At 51.4% G+C, this 23,228-nt stretch overlaps 8 protein-coding genes across 8 annotated transcripts; 4 read left to right on the top strand and 4 right to left on the bottom strand.

Annotated features, from left to right (window-relative positions):
• Window positions 1-6: 6 nt before the first annotated feature.
• BDR25DRAFT_322188 (P-loop containing nucleoside triphosphate hydrolase protein) lies at window positions 7-1,523 on the top strand (the record flags this gene model as incomplete). The annotated part of the gene is made up of 5 exons (XM_033692018.1): window positions 7-49; window positions 105-306; window positions 369-421; window positions 506-1,128; window positions 1,230-1,523. The coding sequence occupies 5 exons, from the start codon at window positions 7-9 to the stop codon at window positions 1,521-1,523; spliced, it is 1,215 nt and encodes a 404-aa protein (XP_033552532.1).
• Window positions 1,524-2,116: 593 nt separating this feature from the next.
• BDR25DRAFT_87867 (uncharacterized protein) lies at window positions 2,117-3,128 on the bottom strand. The gene has a single exon (XM_033699188.1). It carries the CDS (start codon window positions 2,915-2,917, stop codon window positions 2,240-2,242), a length of 678 nt encoding a protein of 225 aa, XP_033552531.1. The 5' UTR covers window positions 2,918-3,128; the 3' UTR covers window positions 2,117-2,239.
• Window positions 3,129-8,934: 5,806 nt separating this feature from the next.
• BDR25DRAFT_87840 (uncharacterized protein) lies at window positions 8,935-10,477 on the bottom strand. Its single transcript, XM_033699187.1, has one exon. The coding sequence runs from the start codon at window positions 10,392-10,394 to the stop codon at window positions 9,057-9,059; it is 1,338 nt and encodes a 445-aa protein (XP_033552530.1). The 5' UTR covers window positions 10,395-10,477; the 3' UTR covers window positions 8,935-9,056.
• A 1,513-nt stretch (window positions 10,478-11,990) lies between these two features.
• Window positions 11,991-12,590, top strand: BDR25DRAFT_87831 (uncharacterized protein). Its single transcript, XM_033699186.1, has one exon. It carries the CDS (start codon window positions 12,101-12,103, stop codon window positions 12,539-12,541), a length of 441 nt encoding a protein of 146 aa, XP_033552529.1. The 5' UTR covers window positions 11,991-12,100; the 3' UTR covers window positions 12,542-12,590.
• A 2,628-nt stretch (window positions 12,591-15,218) lies between these two features.
• BDR25DRAFT_300698 (uncharacterized protein) lies at window positions 15,219-15,818 on the bottom strand. Its single transcript, XM_033689422.1, has 3 exons — window positions 15,668-15,818; window positions 15,448-15,580; window positions 15,219-15,351 (listed from the first exon to the last, which is right to left on the bottom strand). The coding sequence occupies exons 1-3, from the start codon at window positions 15,752-15,754 to the stop codon at window positions 15,317-15,319; spliced, it is 255 nt and encodes an 84-aa protein (XP_033552528.1). The 5' UTR covers window positions 15,755-15,818; the 3' UTR covers window positions 15,219-15,316.
• Window positions 15,819-16,906: 1,088 nt separating this feature from the next.
• BDR25DRAFT_211235 (uncharacterized protein) lies at window positions 16,907-17,852 on the top strand (the record flags this gene model as incomplete). Its single annotated transcript, XM_033684678.1, has 2 exons — window positions 16,907-17,017; window positions 17,313-17,852. 2 exons carry the CDS (start codon window positions 16,907-16,909, stop codon window positions 17,850-17,852), a joined length of 651 nt encoding a protein of 216 aa, XP_033552527.1.
• Window positions 17,853-18,007: 155 nt separating this feature from the next.
• BDR25DRAFT_278282 (alpha/beta-hydrolase) lies at window positions 18,008-18,876 on the bottom strand (the record flags this gene model as incomplete). The annotated part of the gene is made up of 2 exons (XM_033687675.1): window positions 18,443-18,876; window positions 18,008-18,358 (listed from the first exon to the last, which is right to left on the bottom strand). The coding sequence occupies exons 1-2, from the start codon at window positions 18,857-18,859 to the stop codon at window positions 18,008-18,010; spliced, it is 768 nt and encodes a 255-aa protein (XP_033552526.1). The 5' UTR covers window positions 18,860-18,876.
• Window positions 18,877-18,887: 11 nt separating this feature from the next.
• On the top strand, window positions 18,888-22,835 carry BDR25DRAFT_349971 (uncharacterized protein; the record flags this gene model as incomplete). The annotated part of the gene is made up of 25 exons (XM_033694619.1): window positions 18,888-18,899; window positions 18,943-18,957; window positions 18,992-19,072; window positions 19,114-19,153; window positions 19,218-19,343; window positions 19,412-19,473; window positions 19,503-19,657; window positions 19,690-19,744; window positions 19,790-20,014; window positions 20,060-20,367; window positions 20,399-20,454; window positions 20,499-20,575; window positions 20,612-20,694; window positions 20,727-20,755; window positions 20,787-20,982; window positions 21,061-21,289; window positions 21,345-21,438; window positions 21,471-21,528; window positions 21,571-21,644; window positions 21,689-21,734; window positions 21,761-21,786; window positions 21,824-22,410; window positions 22,451-22,488; window positions 22,551-22,642; window positions 22,702-22,835. 25 exons carry the CDS (start codon window positions 18,888-18,890, stop codon window positions 22,833-22,835), a joined length of 2,898 nt encoding a protein of 965 aa, XP_033552525.1.
• Window positions 22,836-23,228: the final 393 nt, after the last annotated feature.

Here is a 23,228-nt window from a genome sequence, read left to right as displayed (position 1 = left end):
TGAGGAATGGCTAGCCAGGACGTGGGCACGCCGCCCTCGTCGTCCTCTCGTACGTAGTGTGACACACTGCGCAGAGCCCTCGCACATAGCTGACGCTTCTATAGACAGACTTCCTACAGTATCGGCCTCGCAGGCCCTCCAGCGCTTCCACGCTCGGGGTTCTCGCGCCCTTCCCACAGGACTCCCGCAGCTCAACAAAATCCTGTCTCCTCTAGGCTTCCCGGGGCGCAATAGCCAGGGCGGGCTGGTGCGCGGGAAGGTGACAGAGGTCTATGGGCCCTCTGGTGTTGGGAAGACTGCGTTTGGGTAAATTGGAACCTTGTCTGGTCGCATTCGCCTTTGAAGATTGGGGACTGAGCTGTGTGAAGCATTCAGGCCGCTGTAAATGCGCTGCGTGAAGGCCACGGCGTCGTCTGGGTCGGTCAGTACACTCACGCAGGCGCAGGACGGCGCTGGGCTATCTCGTCGCGGCAATGGCCTTGTGACGGGGGCTAATTGAGTGCAGATGCAGCTGCGCCCTTGGTCCCGCGACGCTTCAACGACGTTCTGCTCTCAACAGCATCGCCCGACGAATTACTAAGCCACTTCCATCACTTTACAGCTCCAACGTTGGCGCACCTGCTGGCGCTGTTTGGGCACCCGCCCGCTTCATTTCCGCTGCCAAACACGGGCCTCGTTGTTATCGACTCGTTGTCAACCTTGCTCGATAACGCGTACCCTCGCAGTGCCGGCGATCGCACGGCGCGCAGCCAGACCGACCAGACGCGCTGGGCAGCAGGCCGCAAATTTGCAGTAATCAACGACCTCATCTCGAAGCTGGCCAAGGTCGCGGCACTGCACGACATCGCGCTCCTACTCACATGTCAAACAATTACTCGGATTCAAGGGGGCGCCAGGGCTCTTCTGGTCCCGGCAATATCGGGCGCAGAGTGGGAGAATGGCATATCCACTCGTCTGGTTTTGTTTAGGGACTGGGTTCCGGGGCAAGGGAAGTGGAATGATGCCAATGCCCCCGAAGATGCTGCTAGATTGCGAAAAGCCCGGTTTGTCGGTGTTGTGAAGGCTAATGGTGTGACTTTTGCAGAAGATGGCGGTGTAGGCAACGTGGTTCCATTTGCGGTCGACAGCGTAAGTCATCTATTACCCGCAGAGCCTACACTGTCGGCGATGCATCTTCATCTTCGCTTTGGCGTCGATCACCCGCTGATCTGAGAACCCCCTCCCAACAGACTGGCCTCTGCGAGCTGGATTTCGCTGCACAAGATGTTGCACCTCAGCCTGTCGTGTACCCATCGCCTGTGAAACCGCGAAAGAGACCTCATACGGAGATTGCAGACTCTGAGGATGAGGACCCCGACTCTAGTGACCTGTACGGATGGGTCGAGGACGACGAGGTTGCAGCCGAAGGACTGCTAGTGGACGAGTCGGCCTCTGCAAACGCGGACGAGGAGATTGTCTTTGCCGCAGAATCTCGAACGGACCACGTCCCAGATGTGCACACCAAAGAGAAGGTGACACAATGAACTTTAAGTACCCGCTGCTGGCCTTCAATATCGCCCTCTACCCTTGTTTCTTGCATCAATCCCTTTGTTCTTTCCCAGCACCAGCAATCTACCACATACGACCCAGCATGAACTCGCCGTCAGCGCGATGCTCACCAGTGTGTGGTTGATGCCTATCTTGAAGGTTGGTAAGTATCGCATCTTGATAATGAACAGACGGCCCCTTGCAACCTGTCTTTCTCGGCTATGGATGTTTCCAAGGCACCAATGGAACCAATCCCCCATCCTTGACCCTCGCATCTATCCGTTCTCTTCCGGCGTCACCAGAATCCCATCTGCCAGGTTCATGTTCATTTTGCCGTGTGGGGTTGCTCACCGTTCAGCCATCCAGCGTGGAGATCCTCCCACAACCGACAGTATCTCAACACCACCCGCCATCTCGCCTCCGCCGAATGTCGCGGGATACGTACTCTCACATATGTTCCGATGAAGCAATCTAAATTACTGTCCAATCCCTCTCTTGAGATACAGGAAAGCGCCTACTTGCCTTTGATTCCTCTCATTCTTCCGGTGGCAACTGCATACGAGGGAGAACAATCCCGCCGCCCCGTTCCTGTCCACAATCCCTCACCATGTTCTAGAAAAAGTATGCCTGCCTTCGTTCTCCCAAACCGCCAAGCATCCAGGGTCTTTGTTGTCATCTATCAATCTCTCAAATGTAATACGAAGCCACTCCCTCAACTACTCAATCCTTGTCGTATCCTGAATTCGGTGTGCTTCCCCCAGACAATGTGCATCCGCGCACGGACACGGCCAAGGGAGAGCAACTCCACGATCCAGACCGCTGGGACTCCGTTCTGACCGGCAAAATTCATCTGTTTTTGGAACCCAGACATGGGCCTTTTACAGGGGTCATTTGCTCGAAGTGGAAAGTGCCCGTAAAGTGTGGCGTAGTGTGGGGAATAGTTTGGGTGGAGATGAAAATGGGGTGATGCGGCTTCGACTCGTAGATATCCCGGCTTGGGTGTTGTTGGATTTGGGGCTGGGAAAAGACATTTGAAGTTGGACGTGGGGGTCAGGAGAGCGGTCAGCAGATGGGAATCTACGACGACCATGGGTCCTGAAGTTCGACGCGACGCGACGCGACGCTTGGCTGGCTGGCTTCGTGGGCTATAGCTGTTAGAGGTATGGAGGGCACATTTTGGTATCAAAATACCCGGAGATGCCATTTCTTGGGTGTGTGGGTCGTTGGCACTGGGCAGAAAAAGGCAGGCTTGTAGCCATGTTGGCATGTCACTGGACACATTGGATGTCACAAGGCGTAAAAGCAAGCACAAAACAAGCGCTTTTCTGCTCAAATGTGAGGGATCGTTGGATGGGGAGGGCGAAGGGATCCTGGAGCTTGCTCTATGCATAATACAAGAGACTGAAGCAAATCAAAGGTCAGTATGTAAAAATCGAAGGTTTCACGATACACAACGTTTGCGCATGGCATGCTATTGGCAGTGTAAGGCGTAAAATCGCATGTACTGCACTTTAGGCGCTTTGGGAAATGGTGTTGAGTTTATTTGGCGCTGAGGAGGGAACGAGCGACTGAGTGAGTCTGATGGTGAGGCACAGTATTGAGGGCACCCACAACGAAGAAAGGTCGGGCAACATGCACAATTGGTGCAGCGCCAATTTTTCCATCGCACTCAATCGTATCAACGGTTGTGTACAAGACCGTAAGTTCCAGTACCTCGAGATGCTCCCACCTTCCACTCTAAAAGCAGGTGCCCAGAGAAAAGTAGGCACTGCCTCCAATACTGTTCAGTCCATGGATCTCACCTCATCTCCCTGAGAGGTAACTTCCGAGACCGATCTAACTTACCCCACGATAACTGTCACACCCCTACTTCAAGGCGCACAAAGGACAAACAGCTCGTCGTTGATACCCCTTTCCTAAACGGGCACACAGATACTTTACCCTCCCATGTCCACCCGTCTGCCTGCCCACCTGCCTGACTGCCGCATATCGGCACATCTCTGTGCTGTGCGGGATCCCCCAGAATCTGGATCCTCGACGCGGCAATACGCGGGAGACACTCTCAAGACCGGACATGACAGGACATGGCAGGACATGGCAGGACATGGCAGGACACGACAGATCTCGGCTCGCTTCGCTTGCCGTGCGATGGGGTAGGCAATGATGGTGGCGTGTGGGCGGTTGAAATGAGAGGCGACGTCTGGATGACATTGGGGGTCAGGCGTCGTGTGGAGAGGAGTGGTGTGGCTTGCATGTTCTCGGAGCAAAGCACAACGAGTGAGTGACATGCGGGGCTAGGCTGCTTTGGGGGAGTCGTGCATCGCAGAGGAGACATGTGTGGAGGTTGAAGGATGCGTGATACGGCGATATGTCATGAGAAAAAGAAAGGCGCATTGGCGGTGAAGAAAAGGAACAGCAGATGAACGTGTCTGAGGGAGGGTTGGATGAATCATGGTGGGTAAGGAGATTCCAGTGACACGGTAGCGAAGTTATTGCTGTCTGCGAAAAAGGGTGAATGGTGGAAAATTTGGCAGTCTGACGGTTTGTTGTTGATAGACAGATTTTTGCTCTGTGCCCTTTTCTTTTTGCGGCCAAGGCCAATTTGGGGTTCGTAGTTTGGACGTTGGCTTGCTTTGTTCATTTCTTTGTTAGTCTTGTGGGGTGAGTGAGATGAGAAGTCGTGAGACTTGTACAACGTTGAAGCATGACTTGGGAGGGTTGGGTATGGTGGCTTTGCTTGAATGTGATAGTGATAGCGGAGCTGCTTTGTGTGTCTGTGTCCGTTGGGTTGTGTGATTGAGGCGCTCCCGGCTTGGTGTGGGGTGAAATCTTAGGCGGGGTTCAGCACTGGTGTCCGTCGGTTAGTTTCCTTGTTTCAGACAGGGTCGTAAAATGTCATGCGCGAGATGGATGTATCCAGAATGCAGATACGGATATTCGCTCTGATATAGTTCTAACAATGATGATATGAATATCTCGTGAGACAAGGGGTACAAGGGATCTTGAGATCGCGATTCTGGAGAGCAGATAAAGCGCGGAGCGATCGAAGTTCATGGCGCTAGATCTGCATTCTGAAGGATGCAGTTACCACACCAGGCAGGCATGAGGGTGAGTGAACTCGTCGTGCCACAGGGGTTAGGAAGCAGAAATGGAGGTGGGTTCAGTGCTTGTATTGGCCCGCCTTACTCGAAACCTTGGAAATACTTGGGTCTCTTGGAGGAAGGAACAGGTTTCTGCAGAGAGCAGAGTTCGTAAGCGCTTTGTATTTGGAAAGTGATGCGGATTGGTTTCATTTTTGAAGGCGAGGGGGGGGCGTGAAGGACTGGCCAGTTGATGCTTGACACGATGGATGGCCGGTAAGAGGACTTGGAGTTACTCAATGGTGGTAAATGGTCTTGCTCATCACTGGCCGGTTCGTTGCTCGAGGTATCACAGGCGTCGCCGACTGATCCGAACTAAGAGACGCCGCAATCAAAGGCCGACACGATACATCTAAGCAAAGATGCTGCTTCAGGGTAATGACAAGGCCATTTGGAAAGACCATTTGGAAAGGCCATTTGGAAAGGCCTTGACCATGTTCCTACGAGCGTAAGTTGAGACCAACCAAGAGGAACCGAGTTTAGTACGAGTCTGCCTCGCTTACAAGCATCAACGTCTCATCTGTTATATCCGTCATCGCAGCTATCGACCTTCGGTTGGAAAGGCTGGTGACACAAGATTCGTGTGCTTCCTGCGCATGTATCTGGATCACGTCAACCACCATACCATCTCGACTATGACAATGGCCAATGCAGCGTCAACCTGGTTCTTTCATATTGCCTCAGCGCATACAGTTACGCCCGAGCCGTGATTCCCCTTGAATTATATGAGTGTTGATAATGTTGTGGTGGTACAAGGCGTCTCTTCGAGCTTAAAGCTCGTATTGAGAAGTTTAGAGGCTCAGGTACCTTACACGGAAGTATTTTCCCGCTTCCCGCATTAAGGCGCGGTACAAAATCCGAGGTACATTTGAGCCGCACATCTGCAACGGCTATTGCAGGAAGAATTGACTTGTTGGGTCGGACCGCGGTCCCGTCAACGCATGAGCAAAATGGCTATGGAGAAAAGAGAGGACGAGCTTGAGTTCGACACGTGAAAAAAAAGAAAAGCTTATTGTGATAGCGTCTTGTCTTCACATGATGGAGAAAAGGAACACCACAGCGATTAACATCCCAACAAAACCCTCTATATCCACGACCCATATTTCCTAAATTTAAACTTCTTCTAGTCCGTGTTCTGGAGGGTCTTCGATGAAATATCCCTTGTCCCGCTTGCGCGTGTCGAGCCTCTTTAGCCGTTATACAAGGTGCACCATGATGCCACGTTGGATATATGAAGAAGCAATTTGGAGGTGCAGCTCTCGCTATCATGAACGCCGTGTCTGTGCCTTGAGACTGCGCACCTTTCAGATAAGGAAAATCTTTCTTCTGCCTTGATTGCATCTGATCTACTGCACACGTAGATTACACCGCAGATGCGAAACCGCCATGGTATGGTGGCGCACGTTGGACCGCAGGCCTCCCCTTCCATCATGGCCTGAAGGTCGCATATCGTTTCGAAAGCAGAGTTTTCGAAATTATACAGCGGCTTGTGGTTTGCACAAGGCTCCGTTATCGCAAATTTGTTGTGTACAGCAGAATAGACAAAGTGCTGTCAAACCTTGAATGTCTAGTGTACCCTCTGATACCCAACAGCCGGTAGGTACATCTGCTTGCTTTTGACGTCAGCGGACAAAGTAAGTAACCACTCTGAAGCTTGCATGGATGAGACGTCTGAAAATGAACAATCATGAGCTATCTTTGCCCTGCGTGTTGGGAATGAGGTACCTCAAGATTGTTAATTATTGATCTGCAAAGATTGATTGATGGTGCCGGGAACCGAGAACCAAAAACCTGGTAGACTGCGGTCAGAATTTAATGAAAAGAGAAGATTCGATACTGCATATTCGAAGATCTTGTTGTTTATGCTGTGGAGGGTTCAGTTAACTACGAAAGTTTGGTTGAATGAGTGCAGGAAGTTGAAGCGTAAGGTGTTAAGGGTGAATAGGCTGTACACTGAAGGGAAAGTGGATCTGATAAGGCAGCATAGTTTTAAGTTTCCCCATGTCGGAGACGCGGCCCTTGCGACCCATTCGGTATCATCTCCAAAGCTTCTGACGAGCTTTCTTGTCGGAACCAAAGACAGATAATCTGTCGACAGTAGATAAGCATGTGATGATGATTGATGCTTGATGGCCGGTGAGGCCGGTACAAGTTACTCTATGGATCCACAAGCCTTAAGTGATCGTCGATGCGTCCCGAATAGGCAATCGAGGACCACTTAGTGCCTGGATATCAACACCGGTTCTAAAAATCAACGGCTTGGAACGAATCGCACAGTCTTCCGCTTGGGGCACATTTCTCCACGGGACGAGACGAGACGAGGTGGGGTGCACATTATTTCCATGACGAAGTGCAGAGACCCCACATACGCATGGCAAACCAGTAGCCAAAGGCAAGACGCTGGAAGCTGATCCCAGTGTTGAGAATTGGATTTCAAGAGTCTAGATGCTAGGTTCGACAATTGGTGCCCCGGAGGGCATACCAAAGGACGATCACCGCATAGAGGGAATGTCGGTAAGAATTACTCATGAGACTCTCTACGGTGTTAGACACGAGTTTATTGGAGAGGGTCGACCTTATCTTTTGCAAACTGTTGCAACGTCTCCTGACTAAGTGAAATAATTCGGAGTTGTCTTGGAATAGGGTGTCGCCATCGCTAGCTCGAGGTCGACTGACACGAGACCTCAGCCTAGATTTGAATTCATCCTCATCCTGCACCGCGAGGCGCCGGTGGCGAGCGTTACACGGAGTACGAGGAGGAATTGAGAAGGTCATCCTCCTGACCTCTGCGACCCCCTTCTCTTCTGACTCTGGCTGTCTGATAGGACGGGTTACCTGCTCGTTTGGGGTCAGATTTGGCTGAATCTCGAACTCCGCGACGACTGTGGTTGTCGTCGTAATTGGCCTAGATAATAATAGCACTCGCGCGCGAGTAATCCTGACGAAAACCTGGAATATATGGAGAAATGGCTTGCCTGTCGTCAATACAATATCTTGGGTCGCTGCTCTCCGGGGGCCACGATACGACAAGGCGGGCTTGTCGGGGAGAGGTAAAGCCACCTCTCCCTTTGCTCTGACGCGATGGCGGGCCGTCAAACTCGACAGTCGGTCCTCGACTGGAAGAGTTTCCGCTAAACTTACCTTGTTTTTGCTCCAGCGGCTCTTGGTGGAGCATCTTGGAGGGATGTCGGAGCCACGCGTGCAGGTCGATCATGACTGCGCATGATGCGGAGTGTCGGGTCTGGGGTGCAGGCGCTGGCAGTTGGTGAGTGAAGTGACGGCGCGAGAGACAGCATCAGGCTGATGAGCTGTCGTGTTTTGACTGCGCCGCACCGGAGGCATTGGCTGTCCAGCATTCGCAAGTCCCGACGGTTGCCGACGATAAGGCCGAACTACCTTGGAAGGACAGTCGATATTTTGCAAGCAGGGGATCGTGACATCGAGCCGAACTCGGAAGGTATATTGATTTTCCCGCGCCGACCGCGCTCCTTAGCTTCGACTTGTGCCTGGCGACCTTGCTTGAGCGATTGCGGAGCGCAGAAGTGCGGAGGCTGCATGGCGCTGGGGGCTTATCGTCGGCTGATGACAATGACGGAGACGCCCTCTAGCCGCACACAGCACTGGAGGAGCAGGACGGGGTGTGGTTGCGCAGTTGGCCTGGAATGTAGAATTGAGATCCCGACGGTATGGAATTCCTCACCGCATCTCTGCAGAACCCTTGCTTGCGTTCGGTCTGAGACAACCCGCGAAAATGATGTGCGGAGATTTAGCGCGTTGGGGGTAATCACGTACGATGTTCTCATGATTCTGTTGTGTCTTGCGGGGGGGAAAACTGCGACGTTGAGCAAAGGTGGGGAGATTTCTGCGGGCCTCTCCTTCGCCGTCCCACTGCCTTGGGATTCATTCAGTACAACCCCCTGCGCGCATTCTCGTTGCCTCACTTGGTCTCAAAATCACGTCACGCTTTTCGTTCTCGTAATGGCAAAGTAAGGGTGGAATTAGCTGTCTTCCAATTACGTGCTGAGCTGAGGATTTCTGTCTACCAAAGGCCAGTTGCGGCCATCATCCCACCCGCAACCGAGCATGCCAGCTGGGATTGCGGGAACAAGGCGAAGAGAAAAAGTCGGGTGGTAATACACAACTGAAGATCCTAGTGGATCGCGGGGTATGAGTGAACTTTGACAAAGGAAATCAGCTCTCTATGTTTGGGTACCCAAGAAACCGAGGAAAAAACACTGAGAATGAAACTCGTTAATAACTCGGGGCATTAGTACTCTTCCCGTGACCATCAGGGTGCCGAGGTAATAATAATTCAACGCTGGCTTGCTCAAACCCATGAAACCTAAAAGCAATGCTGCCAAAACTCCGTTCCGCGCTTAAAGAGCCGCTCTAAAAGCGGTCCATCAGATCGTTTCCGGCAAGGGAGCCGGCACTAGAAGAATTCCCAGAGGAGAAGCCACTGCTGTTATTCAGTAGATCTTGCACTGCGACCTTCGGAATTTGAGGGACTGGAAGTTTCCGCTGTGCCCCGTCTGGTTTGGAGATGATGTCTCCAATTCTGAGACCGGACGACTGGCTCGGAACGTAGGGCTGCTCCATATTGGTTGAGGGCTCCATTGGGGCTAGAGCTGGGACGTGGTGTAATGACAGGTGTCGAAGATGTGGGAGCTGGACGTCGATGCTATATCCATGCGGTCGAAGTCGTGGAGAGTGAGCTGGCGTGGCGAGCGGTGTGTGGTCGGGAGTTGGGGAGCATGAGTCATGAGAGAACGTTGGTGATGGTGGCGCGGTGGACATCGGAGAGCCGGGCCTTGATTTCTTTGTCATCCGGTGCGCGTATGGGTCGTCATCTTCATGTGAATGGGACCGGGACATTGGCTGAGAGGCGTAGGCATACTGTGAAAGGCCAGGAAGTCGTGCACTACCGTTGTGGTATGGGTGGTGCAGGTGCGGATGTCCGTGGCTAGACAGATGTCGGTTCGCAGGTGAAAATGGCTGGGGCCCTGGGTGACGCTGTTCAAGCCTTGATGCGGCATCTGCGAGAAGATCGATGTTGCGGGATAACCCGTTGGGGCTGTTCCCGTTACTGCTGCTGCCTCCATTCCGGTATGAGGAGTAGTCGGACGTCATGTTGGGTGAGTAATTAGAGAAGGAATGAGGAGGCGACACGTTTGGAGATCCCAAGTTTGAACTAGGTGCAGAGCGAGAGATCGGTTTCGATGGAGGAGGCATCATGTGTGCCATAGACGATCCAGGCTCCATGATTCCTGCTGCAGCTGCCGCTGCAGCCGCCGCCGCTGCGTGTTGCTTATTGCCGCGTCTTGAGTTGGGGTTGCTGTGTATCCGCGAATGTCTAGTGAGTTCGTCTGAACGGCTGAAACGTTTGGAGCATCCTGGGAATGTGCAGGCGTGTGGCTTCTCTCCAGTGTGCGTTCGGATATGTCGAGTCTGGTGCTCCAGGCGGTGGAAGGCCTTCTCACATAGTGGGCATTTGTATGGCCTGGGGAGATCCTGTCGTGAGTCGTCCTGGTTAGGTTGGGCGTTCTGCAGCAGAGGGGCCATGAGGCTCACTGCAGCTGTCGCCATCGGGGTTTGTGCTTGAATACCCGAGGTAGCGGCGGTGGTGGTAGTGGGCACTGGCGATGTGTGCGGGCGATGTTGTTGTATGTTGGAAGTGTCTGGGTTGAGTAGATTGCCAAAACCTATAGAGGAGGTTGAGTGTTGCATGTGATTAGCACCGTCGGCTGCAAGGACGGGGCGCTTGGGGTAGGCTAGGTTGGCGAGCAAAAGTCGGGTGAAGGATGGGGGGGTGGGAAAATATTTAAATACCGAGTTCGGTGACGCAGGAAAGGGCTTGGCACGTGGGGAATGTAAGTCGACGTCGAGCACAGGACAAGCTTTGTTGACGAGGATCAGCCGGGAAAAGGAGACAGCGTAGGCCAAGCCCGAAGGGGGAAGCAGAGGGGGCGTGGAGCGGGCTTCTTTTGGGCTGGTGGGCTGGTGGGCGTCCGCGTTCTGGGCGAGGGACAAGATACGGGGCGGACGCGGAACCTCGAGTCGTGGAGGTTGTATCAGGCCAGACCCCGGTCGCAATGATGACTGCTGCGGATGCTATCGCTCGGGCTCACAATAGATTGGGGCTGTCTGGCTCCGTTGGATGCTGTATGCCGTGCGTTTTCGATATTAATGTCCTGAGTACTGCAGCTGCAGCGAGGCGCAGGCAGTTCGATCGCAGGGCTGGTACCGGTAAGGTTTCCCCTGGTAGCAGTGGTGTTGGGGTAAGATGATGTGAGGCAGGCTGGATGCAACTGTGCGGGCTAAGGGCCAGCGGAGCACCCGAGGATAAGGAGAAATCCGACCGAACAATTTTTTATCGTCGGCGGAACTCTTGCTGGTGCCCCCCCGAAGTCTTCCAGAAATTGTGGAGAACTGCGACCCACGGCAAAGCCGACGTAAGACGCAGACAGAAATTTCTTCAGCTGCCTCAGTTCGGGGCGGGCTGACTACTGGGGACACACTCACGCACTGTAGGCGCGCAGGCAAGTCCGGCGGTGAATGCTGAGGTGTGCAACCCAATCTCAACACGTCCGACGGTGACGAGGCTGTGGAGGTCCTGCGGGCGTGGGCAGGCGGTGGAGGAGCGCTGTGTCGCTGCCGCTGGGCACACTTCAGGAAGAAGTATCCTTCCTTTTGTTGGGGAGCGGGATGGAACGGGCTTATCAAGCCGTGACTTGATCACGCTGGCTGAGAGGAGGTGATGGCACTGATGGGGGACGAAGATTGAGTGTGCTGTCAGGCGGTGGCGGTGTTTATGGAACACCGGGGTTGGGTTGGGGGATCAATTGGGGAGGATGGGGGATGACGGAAACAGAGATAAGGGAGGGCGTCAGGAAAGAAGCAGGCAGAGGATCGAGGAATCTTCTCCGCGCTTCGCTCGCAGGCACGCTGGGCAGTTCCAGGCAATGACGATGCAAATCCGGGGTGTTCTCATCTGCTTTTGGCGCTGTGGTCTGCGGTGCTTCACTCTTCACGATATGAGGCGGAGCGTGGGACCTGTTATACGCCTCCTAACCGTTACAGTTATTCACTCAAGTCATCCACACACTCGCCTGCACGGTTTCAGGGCCAAGCAGTGAGGTGAGACGAACGGCGGCTGTGTGTAACACTGTGACTGCGCGAGAGACAGTGTCCGGCGCCGCAGCGAAGCAATCAACCTCCAGCAAGGGTTGATGATCCAATTCAAATGCACGGTGGAGAGCACGCACGCTCACTGGTAGCATAGCGCATATCGATGCCTAGAGGACTCGTCGTCCGTTGCCAGAGCCAGAGCCAGTGCCATTAATGTCGAGCGTCTACTGGAGGGCACACATTCACTCATGCCCCGGGACTGCGTCCTTGGGGGTTGACCATGACCAGGCGTGGAAGAAAGCGGGATGCCCTCGTTGGTCTACCCTCACTTGCTGCCATTCCCAGGAGAGAGATCACACATGTTAGATTTTGGGAATAACAAGGCGCGTAGAAGAGGACCAATGGTTCTCCGCATCCGCCGTGCTGGGTCATTTTATCCAGTGGCTGCGTTCGGAGGAGTGGTGTGTGCCACGGCAGCTGGGATGGCGGCGGGAGGAATTTGGGATGTGGGGGTCAGTTTGGGGCTGAGAAGAAGGAAAATCTGGAGCTGGCGATCCTGGGGTAAAGCAAAAAGCCAGGCGAGCCATACCGGCAGCTTTTGGCACGTTTCGTCGACGACCAGCTGCTACTGCAAAAGCAACGAGTGCATGATGTTGAGGGCGCAATGTTGTCGTCCATGGGCGTTCCCGAGAGCCAGCCTGGCCACATCGAGCAGCATTCCTTTCGGGCCGGGTGTGGATGTGTAGGTGGGCCGTTCCGACGCTCTGAAGCCGCAACAGTCGGTGAGTCTGAGAGGGAGATGCATGTGGGCGATCTCCACCGAGGGCAACCGGCAACAAACTCAGGCAGAATCCTGCTCATGGACTTACTAGCCCTCAGGAGTCGTGTCTAGATCACGACATGTGCTCGCCGCGATCCCGTCAGCAGGCGAGGTCCGCTGCCGAATCACGACGCCCACGGTTGCCCTGCGCCGGAGCCCCAGTCGCTGCCAGCGTTTCCCGGCCATGGTGGCTGTGTGGGGGGTCTTAGTCTTCTCCCCTTTCGTCGCCCATCACGTCGAGCACATCGCACGGAAGCGCGAGCCGAGAGCCCCGACGCGATGCCGTCCTCAAAATAGGCCCCCCAGTGGACCCGACGGTGATACAGCAGAATCTCAAACGCGAAGATTATGTGTGGCACATATTGACACGAGAGAATGCACATGTTCACTGGATCTGACATGATAATTCCATTATTACTGTGACATCTAGCGTTGATGGAGCAGCGTTATTTCCACCACGCAACTCGCCAATCCCGCCTGGAACGTTAGTTGGAAAAGCTTTGCCTGGTAGACATCGCTGGCCAGGGGAATTCTCGGAGTGTTGGGACCTCGCTGCCGCATGTGGTCGGTACTTCCGTTATCACTGAAATCTCGCAGCGCAGGAGGTACCGCCATTCAGCACGTGGGGCGGAGAAAATCGGGTTGAAATCATGAGTAAAGGAGACGTCGCAGCATTCCGGCCCTGAATCGTGACTTTGGAAGCGGTTTCGCCCCATGGAGCAAGCCGAAGCGTGCTTGGAGGTCTGCAAGGTACGTTTGTGATGAACATCCAGTTGAAACACCGCTTACCATCGTCACTCGCACCTATCAATGCTTAAGCATCAATTTCCTCCGACTCTTTCCACATATGTCGCTCGAGTCAGGCCTGAAAAGGGATTCACCGTCGCACCGTCTCATCCCTTTCTGGCCAACACCATTATCGCTTTCTGATATGCAATGCGATCGCTTCAACGAGCCCATCGGATCGCTATAGCCGCTGCTACCCACAAAAATTCTCATGCACCTCCGATAGCGGTGGCTATGACGACCTTCTTCGACATCACAGCATCGTCTCTCGACAACATGGAACTCCTTACAACCATTGGCTATCGGCTGTCCTTCATGCAATTGGGCTGACCTCATGACACCCGGGAAAAAGCAGTTTACGAGTCAAAAGAAATTCAGTAGAGAGGGATCTATGATCAAGCTTTGGGGCCCCGCACCATCTTCCCCAAGTCCAGATGTCGGATGATGTTGGCACTAATTAGAACCCTACGGTAGCACTTCGGTCATGGACAACCGGAGCCGCAGCTCGTTTCATTTCTCACGCCATAAAGGTCCCTCCGCAACTGCGAGCACATGGTTGAGGTTGTCTTCCGCTCAAGGACGATCCATTCGATCCGATCAAGCCATGGCTGAACTTAAATTAAATCCGAAATGAGAACCACAGCTCTCGCGATCCAGTACCAGTCCTGAGAGCCAGTTCGATTCGAAGTACCCATCCGGAGAACTGGAGATCGATTCAGGCCTTCCACGCCGTCCTTTGACATCCGCTTAGAAGCGGATGTTGACAAGCCACGCATTAGCAGTCCAAAGTCGAAGGCTGAAGGGTACCCTAATCAACTTGGGACTAACCTTGTCACTGTGGATCATTCCATCCGATTTGACAGCAGACAGCTCACCTTGATCCCCTCCCAAACTATAGCGCAACGTCGTCTATCATCTTCCTGGACGTTGCATTTACCCTACAGACACAATCATTTAGGCCTTTTCTGTGCCCATCAGCTGCAGATCTTTTACTTAGCAGTGTCACAAAAACACCATCGAGAGATTGACCTCTCGCCTAGCCCATGCGAAGCTAATTCGTACCCTATTCACTTAGTGCATTTTCATACTTTCTTCCGCTACTATCACCCTGCTCATACTCCGTTTATTGATTGTCATGATTGACATGAAGCAAACAGAGATCTTAATAGATGTGGAGCTTCTTACTATGAGAGGGTTCACAATATGTAATAAATATTCCCGCGTCTACACCTCAGCTATCTCTTACTTGTTTTGGGACAATTTAGAGAAGTGGCTTTTCTTCCCACTTTTAGCTGGTGAATCCCAGCGTCTGGCGTGACTAGATTATCTTTCTCATTGATTTCCAGTCTCTAGGTCCAAAGAATGGGGATCTTTGGACACCACCACTATCATTAGTCACACATGGCCAGACCGACCAAACTCTCACTCATTAGGAGCATTTTTTGCGGATTCCCACAACCGGCCTCGCAAGACACGGTCCTTAAGTCTTCATAGTCACATCAAGAAGGCGACATGTTGGACATTCATGCTTCACATGCTTCTGCGGCTTCTCTGGAACCAGTTCTCCAATGTGTGGGCGGTGTAACTAGCAGTCATGCTATTTCTGCACTTAAGATGGCTAAGAGAAGGCCCTTCTGACTCTACCTGCTATATGAGAGCTCCTGACATATTTTCAGAGTCAAAGCACATGGATGTTCGCTCGGGTTCGCCTGATGAGGCGTTCGTTTGACTCCAAATATTTGGCTTGGCATTAACATGAAGGCAATATTGAATGCATGAGCACGTCGTCTAAAGGTAGGGAAATGCGCTGCATTGACCTCGCTCAGGGTATCTATATCATGTCCTATCCTAATCCTAATCCTCTCAAGTGCTTATCTTGTTGAAGTCGCGCATGTTGAAAAACGAGACAGCACGGTTACTGACATGCCGAATCCAAGAAGTCGAGCGCGGCTATAGCCAACTAGTCAGCATATCGATACAACTTTCTTCCCTTCTATCATCCAATGCAAAGCTTGCAACCCAAGGGACACATCAAGGAGGCCATACCGAGATTATCAGGTACACTGCAAACTGCTGAAACGCAGCCAGCAACAGCGTCGAAGAAGGGTCCGCAAAGACATGCGTCGTCTTTATTAGGATCGCACCCGGCCTGGGCAGCAGCTTGGTTCCAACAGTCTTGCTGTTGCTTGGATTAGCCAATTTTTTTTTTAAATGTACGCCAGGCGTCAAGTGGACCTATCGAATTCGAGTGTTGATGAGAACGTACAGTGCATGGACTAATGTTTTGAAAGTCCTGGGCGGACACAGATGCAATGGCACCGGACAGTAGGACAGCAATGAAGGATAGGCGCATGGTGATATCCTTAAAAGAGTTGGCTGATCTTAATGAGCGGACGTCGACAGAACGAATCTGGAAGACTAATACCGTGGTCGATACTGGCAGAGATCAGCCAACTAACTTCGTTCTTATATGTCAACCTTCTTGTGTCAGTCTGATTACTTCTGTGCCACATTATGCGCTACCGTTTCGAACTTCCGCACCGTCCGTTACAAAACTTGGGCAGATTCCCCCGGCTATCGTTGTGCCAACCCCTCTTTTCTCTTCGGTTCTTTGGTCTTTAGAACTCAAATATGCCCACTGGAAGGTGATTTCGAAGGTCTAGAGCACCCATTTAGTCTGTTAGTTTGAGGTATGTGGAAGACACGTGATGGTCGTGTCGGCGCTCTGGTGGATCTGAATATATTTGGCTAGCTTCCGTTCCAGACCCATGTCCCCATGTCAGCCCAAGTTTCTGTTCCACTCCCCCTTCAAAACAGTCCTTGATTCTATTGAACTTCTTCTTCGAGGCAGGCGAATACCCGATTTTGTGTTCCTTGACGTCCGCTGCTGCGATACAGCGTCAACCATTCTCCGCGTACAACCCTCCATCTCGCAAACCGAAGCAGACAACTGTGGGAAGGTCGAAGTAGTAGGAATAGTAAGCATGCTGTCAGCCAATAGAGTTTAGTGGCCACCAGAGAAGAAACCCTAAGGTGGATACTAGCTTTCATGGTGTCGATATATCTCCCGAGGGACCACTTCTCCCTCGGTTAACACTTTGTTTTGAGTAAATTTGGAGGATATCTATCCACTATCACAGTCGTGAGTTGTGGTTTAACCGCGTTTTGAACTGAGCTTCAAACTAGTTTTTCTTTCTTGATCTATTGCATGGCCTTTAGAATGGCGTAGGAACATTTTCCTACAAAAAGATAGCAATAAAATCACCGACGTCTTACTGATTAAACATTTAATTAAAGTATTCTAGAGAAAGCACGGCTGCCTAAGCTGAGGGATACTCCTCCTTCGAGGCCCTTACCCGATTCAAAATAGCGTCGCTATGGTCACTTTCGTCATCTCTCACATTTGTCATCAACGTTCCTCACATCACCTCTTAAGAATTTACTGGCAACTTCCACCATTCCAACTTCGCTTTCATCTAGAATGGCGAGAAGGGTGACTATGGACATGCACGAAAAGTCAAACAACGATCATTGGCACGCTGTGGAGGACCCGAAGAAACGAAAGCAAATACAAGATCGACTAGCACAAAGAGCCCGACGTAAGTCTTTCCTACCAGTGTCTTATGAACCGCTAGTATATCAAACAAATACCACCATTCTATTTCTGCCTCTTCCAAAACGCAGGAAAGTTTAGCTGGGTTGGCCGCTCTAATGCATTCCTGATCAGCACAAGGACGTTTCCCGGAGACTATTCCCCGATCTATCGGGTTATGGAACGTTATGCGAGCATATTTTTAATGCTAATTGGTGCGGAATTTGTAGGGAAACGTCTCCGCGAAGCAAAGAATAGTGCGAAACCGACTCCTCGGGGGTCTGAAACACGAGGGATCATTGACACGCAAGCTGGGCAGTTTCATGTACCTGTGTCAGGTGCTGACCCCAACCTTGTTTCTCACGACACCATCGAGCTATCTACAACAGCCTGTGACCAGACGGAATCGGCATGCAGTAGCAGTTTGCTTCCTTTCGATCTAGGGGACATAAGCTTCTGCAACTTGGACCCGACGCAAGTCGCGTCACCCACAGCACAGCCACCGTATCCCTTAACAGTCTATGGGGCCCTCTATATCAACGGCCGAATGTTAGGTTTATCTTGCAGCACGACTGTGCCAGCAAAGTCTTCTCCAGTTTCGTCGGGCATTCCCGTACCCCTGCAACCAACACCATTGCAACTCCTCACTATACACGCCCGCTGGATAGATAGGTTTCCGTTCCCAAAGATGCGGAATAACATGATTTCCATGGGCGGAATCATAGACGATGAGGAGTTCCTATCCGACCTTTTCACTATCCCGAGTTTCTCCATCAAACCTGGTTGTGCTACCTGGGATCCACATGGTTGGAAGATTGAGAAGCCATTCTTGGAAAAATGGGGCTATTTGTTTTTCTAATTACTCAGAAGGAAGCATACAGGAAACCATGTGAGAATGCATAAGAGAGACTTGATTTCTCTAAGGAAAAAAATAACCAAGTTTCCAAATACCTACACTGTGCCAAGTAGGGTCACAAGGACCGCCTCGTCTTCTTCCAATCCCTCTCTACCTTCTTACTTGCTCTTCTCCACGCACTTGATAATCCAATCAACGACTCTCGCTGGCGCACTTTGATTAGGGACGTGGTCGGCATTAATCCTTGTCACGTCCACTTTGTTGCAACTCTCCTTTTCCACCATATCGATCATAGCTTGCTGGACAGCTGGCGGGACGCACTTGTCCCCTTCACAGAAGAGATATGATACCGGGGCGTCCTTGTAGCCGGGATAAGTAAGCTCGCCAACAAAACTTGCGGACGAGTGTTTCAGGAAACTTTTGGCCAGCGCAATGCCTTGCTCTAGCGGAAGGTCCGAGAAGATGAGCTCTGCGCTGGTGTTGAAGTCGACGTGGTACATCCATCCATCCTGCCTGGCATTAGCGAATGGCACTCCTCATGGTGGGTCATTTGCATTGTTGGCAAAGAGAGGGAATCTACTCGCCTCGCCAACTTTAATATACTCCGGTTCATTTGGCACATCCGCTAACAACCCTACTGCATTCCCCCCAACAAGTGGCACCAAAGCTGTCATATACGCCAGCCTCACAACTCCTCCTTTCTTGCCCGCTTTCTTTCTGTCGGCTTTACTAAGACCCTTAACTGATTCGCTCGCGGGGATGCCTCCATACGAGTGTGCCACAAGCACGATATCTTTGCCTTCGTCCGCAACTTTGGCCACTTCAGCGGAAATGAAGGCCGCGTCGTCCGCCATAGTAGGAAGACTATTAGGTTTATAGCCGATTGAAGGGTACTGGAGGACGTGCATCTCATAGCCCCTTGAGACGATGGGCTTCTGGATACTATCATCGTAGAAGAAAGGCGGGCAGAAGGAGCCGGGAATGAAAACAATGGTTGGTGGATTGGCCATTTTGATGGATTAGAATTAGAATGGATATATGATGAGCATTGTAGCCTTATTTATCTCTCTTCATCTCTACTAAGATTGTTCAGTCTCAATGGTACTTGGTAATTAGTTCTGACCTCTCGATTCACGTGCCAGGCATTTTCTGACACCTTCTCTCAGGTTGTATGTCAGAAAGCCACGGGCCGATTCGCAATATTGTTCACCTATACCAATTTGGTTAGCATACTATTTACCCACATCGAGAACGGGCTCTGAAGCCGCCATCAGACCGTGCATGCGGTGTCCTTCTTGCGATGAGTTAGCGTTATCAAGAGATGTAGTTTGGTCGATAAGTGTCTAAAGGATTGCCAAGAGGTTTCAGCCGGAGATGATGTCGATGTGATTAGGAGTCAGAAAGAGTCAGAAATGAGTTTGGATGACAAATATGCATCGTCAGAAATTCCTATAACTAGTACAACACCGAGCATACAATATATTCACTTTTGTGGTATGCTGAATTTCTAAGCGAACCATTTCTAAATAATGCATCTTGTCACCGATTGCAGAAAAAGGCAGGGGTGATTTACTCACGCTTACCTAAGAGGGCAGAACGATACGACTTGCCAACATTCTCCCTAGTCCCAGCAGGTGATTTGACAGATTATAGACTTCGTGCGTCCATGTCATACGAGGACCTGCTGTAACTTTCACATCGGATGGTTTCCAACCACTACTTCCTCGCTGCACTCTCGATCCCTTAACCGATTTCTGCCTTTCCTTCCCTCGCATTTTCAGACTCCCCCATACCCTTTTGCTTTTTTTGTTCCTAAGACTTAGGTCATCGATGTTAATAGATACTCGAGCTTATTTTTTAGCCCCATGCCCGACCTTGACACTTATCTCCCTATGGTTTCCTTGCTTCCTATTAGTTGTTTCCTCGTCTCCATTTCTTAGCCAATGAAATTATGTAGTCGTCTTAAGTTTTCTAAATCCCCATTTCTGTTTTCGCTACGCTGTGTCAGTCACTTGTATTTGTCAAGAGATGGCCTGCTAGTCTTCAGAATTTGCATGTCCCTCCTAAAGTCATCGAAGACAGGAAAATGTATTTTCGATTCGAGGAGAAACTTCCTCCTCTTCCGCTTCTCCTTCCTTGTCACAGTGATAGCTCAATGCGGAGTGGTTCATATGCAAATCTGGAGGATCCACTCTTGGATGGATGGTTAGCTGATTTGGGGCTGCGAGAGTGTTAGGGCGAAAGTCGGCGAAGGACGTTGTTGGTGCTCGTTTGCGCTGTTATCCTTTGGATCCACTCCCTCTGCTGATATTGTCAACAGAATCGGCCACCCGCTCGTAGGAGGCAATACTATTTGCCTCTTTCCGATCGCTTCAGGGCCTGCATCGTTCCTGACCTCCCCGCTCTCTATGCTCCACTTTGGCATCGAGCATCCAACATTTCTCTCCATCTTCCATTTCAGGTTTGCGTCTACCTTCCTATCGTTTGCCGAGGGGCTTCTTTCCCGGGCCCTTAAAATGTGTGCATTTTTCGCAGTAGGAGTCGCCGAGAAGATGGATTAACAAATGGGAGAGCCACAGCAGGATGAATTTTACTACTTCCGGGAGTATGATGTTGGAATTCGCAATAATATGACATAACTTGCTTCAGATTATTTCAATCAGTTAAGGTATGAGCAAGCCTCCAAGCTCTTAATGGAAGATGTAGGTGCCATGCAACTGCGAAGGGTTAGGATAACAGGCTTCCTTGATGTCTCTTCGTAGCTTTGCTCCTTAGGGAGGCTGAACCTTGGAAGAGTTACGAGTCTCTATATTCCCGCACGTCTTGTGACTTGGGTGCATCAATAGTTGGGCCGGGCTAAAGGTCTCCTGTACCCAGTCTCGAGGCTGGTAGAACCGCTGTTTGGTGTGGGTGGAAGGTCCGGACCACACCATCAAGCCGAAAAAACGATATCGATTGAAATTTTGGCCACTTCTCATAGGAGACTTGGCGGAGGGGTGGAAACGATGAAGGGTGAGAGTCATGGAAAGGGCTTATGTGGACGGAACTCTTCAAACCTTGGAGTGGATCCCTTTCTCCAAGACCTATTACTCCAGTTCCCCTCTCCTTACCGGCGAATTGTTAGTTCACTACTGTCCGAGGGTTATAGTGCTATGACTTGCAGTACGCCATATTAAGGTCTAAGCCGAACACACTCAGGGCCTTGGAGAAGGTGCGATAGTGATCCTGCTTTAGCCAGAGAGGCAATGGAAGGTATGCTCCAGGGAGAGGCTTCGAAGGATGCCCATTTTGCCTTCCTTCTCCCCCTAACTCACCGCGCTGAATACTCCTTTTTTGAATGGCGCTGCATCCACAGAGACCTAGCGACCATTGATTGGAATCCAATTTCCCTCCGGATACGCCACCTTGCACACTGCATTTTACCTATATGGAGTGAAAATGTCCATAATATTGCGGCGTTATTGTTATCCACCCCACATGCCTGCCACGGTTCAGCCGAGCAATAGAGCTCAAAAACGTGCACAACGTGCCGAGCCGAAACTTAGGCTCAGGAGCCATGACATGAAGGAACTCACACCGCACCAGGCATGTATTTAGACATACTCTGGAGCAGGAGCTCAGTGACAGTCTACAAACCCCCAACTCAACAGCGCACCTCAATTTCTCTCCCGCTCACCAGGTCGTGCGATAGGCTTCTACGTTGTCTCCCGTCACCCCATAGAGCCAGAAGTGAATACCCTGTCCACGTGATTGTCGCCTCGCGCCTTCTAACGTTTGCCACAACACCCTACTATCGTGGCGCCACACATGGGCATATGCATCCAGCTACATAACATCAGCAAACCGGATAGGCTTACTTCTCCCGCCTATCAACAACTTCTACTCGTTTGCTGTTCGATTACATAGGTAAGCAAGACACAATGGTTCAAACTCATCCGTGGGTAGCGCTGATAGAATCCATGCCTTGTAGATAGCATTCAATAAACACCAGTCCTGCGAAAAACTTCAGATCGCGCTAAGCTACTATCTCCTACTCTTCCACACCGCAAGCGCCACGCTACATTCACATAGCCGACGGTATAATACCGTTGTCGCCGCCACTGTGCCTCCGCAAAAACCCGACGCCTTTTTTCAAGAACAACTTACAATTTCTATCCCACCACTGCCCGACCCTGCTAGATTTGCTTCTCTTTTCGCCCACACACGCCTGTCACACCAACCCTTCCCTCCGCCCTATAACTCCACAAAAGCAGCTAAAATGTGGCCATACAAATTTAAGCCCCGTCGCCGCTACCTCCTCTGGTCCAACTGCTGTTACCCGGACTGCACACAGCGGATTCACATGGGGGGGCGACACGACTTGGGGATGGTGTTGTGCAGGTACCATGAGCCGGCGTTGCGGCGCATCGTCGAGGATATGTACTGGAAGTGGTGGAAAGGGGACGATGAGCCGAGGGGAAGTACGCCAGGGGAATTGACGCCGGATACGAAGAGGTCGAATGCGACGGCAGGGACGAGGGGGGGCCCACTGATGGATGAGAGGAAGAACCAGAATGAGAGGGTGAGGAGAGAGAGAGAGAGAGATAGAAGGTGGCAATGAGGAGGGTAAATTCGGTTTAAGGGAAGAGAGAATGGTATGGTTCGGGGGAAGACCTGCCTATTGCATTTAAGGTTATGCAGGTTAGGAAAGGGGGCGAAAAGCCCAATTCCAGAACCGATCCAGTGGTTTTCAGGCCCCATAGTGACAAGTCCCAACTGCAAGCCCAGTCATATTCCAATCCGATTTTCCGGTAGTTGCTTTATTTCGAATAACATATTGCCAACTCCCTACTATATCCTGCGATGTTTCGAGAAATAATGCACCACTATCGAGCCGACCACGAACAGACATGTACCATTGACGCACCCAAACCTGGACATATTCTGTACATAGGAAATCAGGAAACGTATTATATCCGCTTTTTACTCCTATTTACAAGAGACTGATTGGGAAAAAAGATGTGTGTACAAAAATGGTAGAAGCCCTTACGGATACTCGAAATGAGGGGATTGTCAAGCTTTTGTGGCTGTCTAGTATAGGGAAAGGGGGTTGGACTGAAATAAGTATAGGTAAAAGAGATGTACAAATGACAACTACCTTGATGGTTCGATATCTTGTATTTGAAACTAATTAAACTAGGTGCTCACCTCCACCTCTTCAATCTAGTACGAATTAAGTCGGAGGGAGGCGGGTGGGCTGCGGAGAGGGCAAACCGAGATTTGACATTTTTGCAAATGTCCGTACGCAGCAGCAGCGTCGCGGCCTGGATACGAGCGATCGCGCACGAGCAGGATCACGTATCTATGTCACATAATGCTCGTGCGCGAACCTCTGTGCGC

The sequence above is a fragment of the Lindgomyces ingoldianus genome (assembly GCF_010093535.1).
Source record: "Lindgomyces ingoldianus strain ATCC 200398 unplaced genomic scaffold BDR25scaffold_4, whole genome shotgun sequence".
Taxonomy (NCBI): domain Eukaryota; kingdom Fungi; phylum Ascomycota; class Dothideomycetes; order Pleosporales; family Lindgomycetaceae; genus Lindgomyces; species Lindgomyces ingoldianus.
The sequence above is the reverse complement of the archived record's forward strand: the minus strand, read 5'-3'. Positions and strand labels throughout refer to the sequence as shown.

Coding starts and splice junctions, on each gene's coding strand:
- BDR25DRAFT_300698 (XM_033689422.1), bottom strand. CDS start 15,754: ATGCGCCTATCCTTCATTGCTGTCCTACTGTCCGGTGCCATTGCATCT. Junction 15,581..15,667: donor AAAACATTAGTCCATGCACT/GTACGTTCTCAT, acceptor TCCAAGCAACAG/CAAGACTGTTGGAACCAAGC. Junction 15,352..15,447: donor CAGTGTACCTGATAATCTCG/GTATGGCCTCCT, acceptor AGTTGGCTATAG/CCGCGCTCGACTTCTTGGAT.
- BDR25DRAFT_87867 (XM_033699188.1), bottom strand. CDS start 2,917: ATGCATAGAGCAAGCTCCAGGATCCCTTCGCCCTCCCCATCCAACGAT.
- BDR25DRAFT_87831 (XM_033699186.1), top strand. CDS start 12,101: ATGCCCTCGTTGGTCTACCCTCACTTGCTGCCATTCCCAGGAGAGAGA.
- BDR25DRAFT_87840 (XM_033699187.1), bottom strand. CDS start 10,394: ATGCAACACTCAACCTCCTCTATAGGTTTTGGCAATCTACTCAACCCA.